The sequence below is a fragment of the Stegostoma tigrinum genome, chromosome 5 (genome assembly GCF_030684315.1).
Source record: "Stegostoma tigrinum isolate sSteTig4 chromosome 5, sSteTig4.hap1, whole genome shotgun sequence".
Classification (NCBI taxonomy): domain Eukaryota; kingdom Metazoa; phylum Chordata; class Chondrichthyes; order Orectolobiformes; family Stegostomatidae; genus Stegostoma; species Stegostoma tigrinum.
In genome coordinates this window covers 39,557,139-39,565,635 of record NC_081358.1, presented here as the reverse complement: position 1 = coordinate 39,565,635, position 8,497 = coordinate 39,557,139, and the positions used below count along the sequence as shown (strand labels likewise).

The 8,497-nt window shown below is 39.5% G+C and overlaps 1 protein-coding gene across 2 annotated transcripts in view; it reads left to right on the top strand.

Annotated features, from left to right (window-relative positions):
• anxa13l (annexin A13, like) overlaps positions 1-968 on the top strand; it is a 47,776-nt gene extending 46,808 nt beyond the window's left edge. For both annotated transcript variants that reach the window (XM_048528535.2, XM_048528536.2), the window contains one exon: positions 833-968. In XM_048528535.2, coding sequence (XP_048384492.1) covers positions 833-952 — 120 coding nt within the window. In that variant the 3' untranslated portion in view covers positions 953-968. The remainder of the gene's footprint in view (positions 1-832) is intronic.
• The last annotated feature ends 7,529 nt before the right edge of the window (positions 969-8,497 follow it).

Genomic DNA, 8,497 nt, shown 5'->3' with positions numbered 1-8,497 from the left:
GAATATTAATCTCTCCATAGATTCTGTCTACCTTGTTGAGTATTTTCGGAATTTTCTGTTCATTCCAGATAATTCTCATGCTGAGCTGGATAAGTCTGTTAATTATTCAATCATATGTAGAGAGGTATTATAGATGTCAACAGACTAGTCAACCTTTGAAGCCCTGAAAAATCCCTCTAAAATGGGGATTGAATTACACACTGAGTACAAAACTGAAGCACTGGCATGGGTTTGAGTAGTCTCCAGTTTGAAACATGAAAAAAAGTTCCAGTAATTCATATAAATTTAATTTGACACTGTTTATAAATTAAATTGTACAAATTAATCCCCGTTTTCACACTCTGCAGGAGTGTGAGGAACTACGTAACTGCAGTTGACAACTTCCTTCAGGCTTTACACCTGACTGCTCGTGACTTTCAATTCAGACTAATAGTGTCTTGGCGTAGTAGAGGAGGCATCAATCTCTTCAGCAATCTCAGTTCTTGGTCTGATCTCTTCTCTCACATACAAAGCAAAATGGAGGACAAACATTAGCTTCACTTTTTTTCTTTATAACTACCTGTGGAAACTCTTACTATTTGCTTTTAAATTCCTAGCTCTTCTCATATTCTGAATTCTTCCTCCAGATTTACCTTTTAACCATTCTCTGCAATACTTTTTATTCTGATCAATCATCTCACCCACCACTTATCCTGAAGGTAATGATACGCTGTTTGCTTAAGTTTTCTGTTTTCTTTACCTTCTTCAGTTATCCACAAATGGTATTTATAACAATGTTAATAGCCTTCGTACATTGTATAAAAAATCTGAATTTAATTTCTTTCTCTGACAGGTTGATCTTCCATCCATTAAGGAGAGATATCAAGAGATGTACAAGATATCTTTAGCAGATGCAGTCAAATCTGAGACTTCTGGTGATTTCCAGAAAGTTCTGCTGGCCTTAATAAAATAAAAGGCAATCAATCCTGGGACTTTGTTTGAATCAATAGGTGTCCCTAGTTCAGTAACACGCAATGTACAAGCCAATGTTGCTTATAAGATTTGAAATGGGTATCAGTATGATACTAACATAAATTATTGCTTTCTAAAAAAAATTGTGAAGTGTTTTTTGGGGAAAAGTAATGAAACAATTAGAACAAATACTTGAAGGGTACTTTCATAAGATATGAACAGAGAGCTGATGGGTGTTTCTAGTTGAATAGCTGTACTAAAGAACCAGCACAGGTCACAATGGGTCAAATGGCTTCTATTCTATACCTTAGAACCAGATATTTCAAATCATTCATAGAGTCTGGTTTGTGGTGGCAATATACATGTTGTAGTTTAGAGTCATGGATAGTTATAACAAGGTAGAAGCTCCATATTTCTTTCCATCATATAGCGGACTAGGAATCTCTCCCATTCTTACCACCTGCCATTGTTGTGTATTGGAAGAATTTGTAAATTGGTAAAAACTGAAAGAACTGCAGGAGCTGGAAATCAGAAACAAAAACAAAAATTGCTGGAAAAACACAACAGGTCTGGCAGGCTCTGAGGAGAGAAATCAGTGACCTGAAATGTTAACTCTGATTTCTCTCCTCAGATACTGCCAGGCCTATTGAGCTTTTCCAGCAATTTCTGTTTCAGCTTTGCAAGTGGGTTCTCAATCTGCTTGGCCACTTTATGAGCACCCCTTCTTAGCCATCCAGACCTTGAGTGAGTCTGAATCCTAAAGTTTTTGGCTTAGGGATAAGGGCACTACCCACTGCACTATATGACCTCTGTTTAGAAGCAATGTACATCAATTCAATTGCTTTCCATTTTAACAGCATTAATTGTAATGTTTTCAATACTTGAAACTCAATGTTGTGTATAACTCAACGTTGAGGAAGACACACAATGCTATATAGATCACCAATAAGAAGCATAATGTCCATTGCAATATTGGTTCCATAAGTTTAATTTGCTTGAAATTCTGAAAAATGTTTGAAACCTCAGTTCACCTCGAGGACAGATTACCGCTCAAAGGGAATCTGTCTTCTGTTCAGTTGATAACATGCTCATTTTATGTCAGACATTTGTAGCTTCAAATCCCAGTCCAGGGAGCACCCGTATCTAGTATTATACATAAAGCCAAGGTCCCATTGGCTTTTCAAATGGATATCGAAGATCCCATGAGGCTATTTCAAAGAAGAGCAGGAGAGTTCTCCATGGTACCCTGGCTAATATTATCCCCTAATCAAAACTGCAAAAGCAAAGGATCTGGATTTTATTACTCTGCTGTTTGTGGAACTTTGCTGCTGCATATCCTACATTACAGTAGATGCCATGCTTCAAAGTTCATTGGCTGTAAAGTGCTTTCAAGTGTCTTGTGGTTTTGAAAAGTGCCATTGAAATGCAAGTCTTCCTTTCAGGGCCAAAAGCAAATGCGTCCTGTGGATCGACAATGGTGTCCAGCTTCAACCTACTTCCAATTTTCCCATACAACTTAATCCTGAGGGAATGCAGAGATGGCTGTGTCAATGCTACATTCTGATGCAATATGACGCATTTTTATGAGACTAAGGAGAAGAGTAATGTGAACTTTATTCTGTGTTTGTCTTTTTTAAAATTTTCTCTGGCCTCAGGCTGCTCAAATTTAAATGTGTCTGTCCAAAATGGGAAAAGTATACCATTTTTTAATCCTAAATGTTCCAAATGTACAGAACTCAGAAAAGCTAAGAGATTTTTAAAACTTTGATTGATTGTTGACTTTGTTGAAAAGTTTCTACTTTCTTGGATGACTGAAGCTCCAGCAAAAGCTCAATATCATCCTGAACTAACCATCATACTTGATTAACACCCTGTCCATCACCTTCAACATTCATTCACTTCACCACCGATATTGGAATCATTGAATCCTTACAGGGAGAAAAGAGGTCATTCGGTCCATTGACACTGTACCAACCCACCAAAGAGCATCCCACCCAGACCCAGCAACCCCAAGCTATCCCCATACTTACAATGGCTAACCAATCTAGCCTGCACATCCCTGGACACTACAGGGCAATTTCTCATGGCCAATCCACCTAACCTGCACATCATTGGACTGCAGGAGGAACCCAGCGGAAGCCCATGTAGACACAGGGAGAATGTGCAAATTTCAAATAGACAGTCAGGCAAGTTTGGAATCAAACCTGAGTCCCTGGGTTTGTGAGCCACTGTGCTGCCCTCAGTGGTTAGTACTGAGTGGCAACAGCGTGCTCTGTCTGCAAGATGTGTTGCAGTGACTCACTAAGGTTCCTCCAAACCCACAACCTCTACCACTTAGGAGGACAAGGGATGCGGATACATGAAAAGGGCAAGGTTTAACTGCAAGATCCCCAACAAGTCACACATCAACTCGACTTCTGACTATATCACCATTCCTTCATGATCACATGGTCAAAATCTTGGGAACTCCTGTTGCAATTGCACTACGGATGTACCTACAACTCAAAGACTGTAGCAGTTAAAGAAGGTGGCCCACTGCTACCTTCTTGGTTGGAATTAGGAATGACAATAAATGTTAGCCTACCCAGAGACACCACATCCAGTGAATGATTAAGAAAATATTCAGTTTTACAAAAAAAATGACTGGTAATCCATTGTACTCTTTTTCCTATATAATATGGTTTCATTTTGACACAAATTGTATAAACAGAAATGAAACCCACTCTAACAAACTATCTAATGTTTATCATGTCATAAATATGCTTATTCAAACTGAGTCAGAGATTCTGTTCAGCATCCTTGCCAGTCAGTATTTATCAACATATTGTGTGCATGAGTTACTTTACTTTCATGGATTTTCCACATCAAACTGAAAAATTTTCCCATTGTCACTGCAGCTTAAGCACCATGCACCTGTTAAGTGGGTCCAGTGAGTGATTTGCTTTCATCACAGCTCAATACCAGTCCAGCGACTTTTCTCAGTGAGAAACCTACTTCGTAAAAACTTACCCTGATCCCAAAATTTAGTGATATAAACATAAGTTGGACTTGTTTAATCCATGGAGCAATCCAGACAAGCGTTAGACGTCTAAATATTTATACCAACTTACCGCAGAGAAATAACACACAGATCATATGAAATAAAACAGTAGGTCACAAGGCTTTCCCTTTGTTGATTATTCCCTATTTGTTCTTCCATGTCTTCTCCAGGATATGCGGACGAGAACGGGTGGCAAAGGATGGAGGGTGAAAAGTAATAAAATAATGGATTCTCACTCTGCGACTATTTTGTGTATTCCACTATACATTTTGAGAATGAAAATTAATAGAAACTGAGGATGTTATGATACATCAGAAAATAATATAGTCACAGGTGAAGGCTTACATGTCCATTCTGCTATTCAGGAAGAACAGATCTGTAGCTGTGACTACACTCCACACATACAAGCATGTACAAAACTAAAAATAATTTTAAAGGAATTCACAATTCAGTATGTTTGCCAATTCAGATTTGACTGTAACGAGAGCTTGCAAAAATTCCAAAGCTTCTGGAAATAGATGCTATGTTGTGTGGTGGACACCAATTCACTGAATTCCTTTGACAAAGATTGTGAACCTTTTTAGGCTGGAGGGGAGATCATCCTATGCAAAAGCTAGGCCCGAAACGTCAGCTTTCCTGCTTCTCTGATGCTGCTTGGCCTGCTGAGTTCATCTAGCTCTACACCTTGTTATCTCTAATACCTAAAGCGTTAGGTCGTGAGTGAGATATAGGACTAGTTTTGAACATCTAAGAATGACAGAGTGGAATTTTCCAGACTTTTTGGTTCCCAAAATTAATCTTTTTCTAAGCTGTTTTTTGTTGAATTTGTTGTGAAAGTTAGCTCAGCAGCCAATGGTAGGGATAGATTGCTGTCACCAACTTTCTACTCTTTTAAATTGACTAAAATGGTCTCAATCCTAAACTTGGTAAAGGCTCTATTTGGTTAACAACAGTCAAGGATTAATTGCTTATAAGTCTTGATGAGAAGCTGTCTTCCTAAGATGTAGTTTATTATATAATAGCAACAGATAAAGATTACATTGGCGAAGTTAGATATGATAACTAAGGCTATGCGGCAAGTGGCTGTTGTGGTATAGTGGATGGATCCCTACCTCCGGGCCAGAGGCTGTGGGATCTTGTCCCACCTACGATAGGTATATGTCATTTCATGTCTGAATACATCGGTTAAATATCTAAGATTACTAGGAGACACTGATCATACATCATTTCGCTATCAGGATTTTAAGCAAGATTACTCTTTACTCTGTCTCAAACTGTGTGATTTCATCAGATTAGATGGAGCTAAATGTAGTCTCGAACATTAAACCTTTAGCATCCATTATCTTCTACCAGAGTTTTTTTGCCTCTACTTGGAGATCACCCAACATTTGGGTATGACGTGAGTGTTGTATTGTGATACAGAGCTTGTCTTTCCCTGCTCCTTTCTTCATGAAAGCTTAATTGACTACATGACCAGTCTGTGATCTCTGTACCCTTCCAGTTTAATCCTTTTTTGCATTGCCAAATTTTGTTGTTCCACCATGAGTGGCAGCTTCTTCAGATGACTGGGCCCCAGCCTCTGGAACTCCCTCCCTAACCTCGCTGTCTCTCTTAAGATGCTCTTTTAAAATGAAGTCTTTGACCAAGTCTTTGGTTACTTGTCACAAATTATTGTTGATAGTGTTCATTTATTGGGACATTTTCCTGTAGTAAGGGCTCAATACAAATACAAGTTGTTGTTAAACCGAACTTTCCTGTTTGCTGTGTTGAGTAAAGATGGCTTCTGCCTATGACTTTTGTTCCACGCAAGATTAGTTCAGTTGTACATGGCAAAAGGCAGCAGCACACAGATACTATTCCAAACCCTCCCCCTTTGCATTAAAAAAATTACATGCACTTTCATTTGTAGTTGATAGTACTCACAGAGATGTTCTATAAAGAAATTCATCACGGCAAAACAAAACGCTTTTCATTCTAGTCTGTCTCATTTTTGTCAGTCTTGATGCACACATTACAAGCAGACACTTCAAAACATTTAGGCTTTCTAATAGTACCCAAGCAAATTTTGTTGGTTGTTTGTCTAGTGTCTGCTGGTTCCTGGCGTGATACTGTATTCGCAGGGAAAGTCATTGCTGTGGTAAGCATTGCTTTTGCTCTGTTGCATTTGGTAGGACAGGTGGTCTCTCCGTTTCCTGTTCAGTTGGTGAAATCAGATCTATCTCATCAGTTATCAGAACAACTTCTCCAGTTATATATGTGTACCCACGGTTGCAGCGAACATTCTGATCACCCAGTTTCTAACATCAGTGGCGGTAAAACTATTGGAAACAATTGTGAGAATTAATCTCCACTCAGACAGGCAAAAATTAATCAAGGATAGTTTGTATGGCTTTATCAAGGGGAGATCATGCCTAACAGGTTCAATAGAGTTTTTCAAGGAGGTAACTAGGTGTGTATACCAGGATAATACAATGGAGGTAGTCTACATAAGGCTTTTGACAAGGTCTTGCATGAGTGATTGGCCAAGAAACTAAGAGCCAATGGAAGCCAGAGCAATTTGGCAACTAAAATCTAGAAGTGATTTACTAGCAGGAGGCAAAGTGAGATGGTTGCAGATTGCTTTTGTGTTCAGAAGTCTAGTGTCCATTAATGTATAGCAGGTTTTGGTGCTGGATCCCTTGCTGTTTTTTGTGTATATTAATGACCTAGATGTGAATTTAGGAGGTTTGATAAGGTTACAGAGCTATAAAATTAGTGGTATGGTAAATACTGAGGAGAAAAACCTTAGACTACAGAATGATGTAGAGAAGCTAATCAGATGGACTGAACATTGGCAAATGGAACTTAATCCTGAAAAATGATGTATTTTGAGAGAACTAGCAAGGTCAGGTAGTACAGATAGAATGGCCGAAGCCAAGGAAGAATGGAAGATCAGAGGGACCTTGGTGAGTACGCAGATCCTTGAAGGCAACAGGATAGTTGGTAAGGTGGTTAAGAAGACGTATGGAATACTTGCCTTTATTAGTCGAGGCATTGAATACAAGGGCAAGGATGTTTCAATGTAGCTGTACATAGCATTAGGTCACAACTGGAGCAATAACGGCAAGTCTGGTCACCACACTATAGCACCATCGCACCTGGGAGTGTGCGGAAGAGATTCATCAGGATGTTGCCTGGGCTAGAATATTTCATCTATGAAGAGAGATTAAATAGGCTGAGGGTCTGCCAGCATCCATGGAGAGAGAGCAAGCTAACATTTCGAGCCTAGATGACTTCTTCAGAACTCATCAGCATGATCTAGGCTCAAAATGTTAGCCTGTTCTCTCTCCTTGGCTGCTCTCTGACCCACTGTGATCTCCAGCATTTTCAGTACAGATTCTAGCATCTGCAGTAATGACGAATGGCGGAGCAGGCTCAAAGGGCCGAATGGCCTCACCCTGCTCCTATCTTCTATGTTTCTACATTTCATAGAGGGGTCAATAACTAAGGAGTATAGATTGAAGGTAAAGAGAAGGAAGTTTAGAGGGGATTTAAGAAAGTAGGTTACATCCAGAGGATGGTGAGCACGAATATCAGTTCCTGAAGGGGTGGTAGAGGCAGGAACTATCACAATAGTCAAGAAGTATTGAGATGAACACTGGAAATGCCATAACATACATGGCTACAGGCCAACTGCTGGAAAATGGAACTGGAGTAGAAAGATGCTTCTTGATGACCAGTGTGGGTAGGTCAAAGGGCCCTTTTCCATGCTATAAAACCCCATTCAAGGATCAAAGGGACAACAACTTTATAAAATAATTGCACATTGCATAGCTATTCAAATCTCAATTCTGGTTACAATATGGCCACTTTATCAAAGTAAAATTTATGCCATGGCTTTTTATTGAATCTAGAACACTTCACAATTTATATTAGTTTCATCAACTTGCTTTAAGAGAATACAGCCCTATACAGGTTGTTGGAGACGTATGGTTGTTGCAGGTTCCAGGATTTAGATGTTTCCGTAAGAACAGAGAAGATGGTAAAAGTGGGGGGGAGGTGTGGCATTGTTGGTCAAGGACAGTATTACAGTTGCAGAAAGGATGTTGGGGACTCATCAACTGAGGTAATATGGGCTGAGGTTAAAAACAGGAAAGGAGAGGTCACCCTGTTGGGAGTTTTCTATAGGCCTCCGAATAGTTCCAGATATGTAGAGGAAAGGATAGCAAAGTTGATAATGATAGGAGTGAGAGAGACAGAGTAGTTGTCATGGGGGACTTCAACTTTCCAAATATTGACTGGGAGAACAATAGTTCGAGTACTATAGATGGGTCAGTTTTTGTCCAGTGTGTGCAGGAGGGCTTCCTGACATAGTATGTAGACAGGTCAACAAGGGGCGAAGCCACATTAGATTTGGTGCTGGGTAATGAGCCTGGCCAGGTGTTAGATTTGGAAGTAGGTGAGCACTTTGGTGATAGCAATCACAATTCTGTTGTGTTTACTTTAGTGATGGAAAAGGATAGGTAT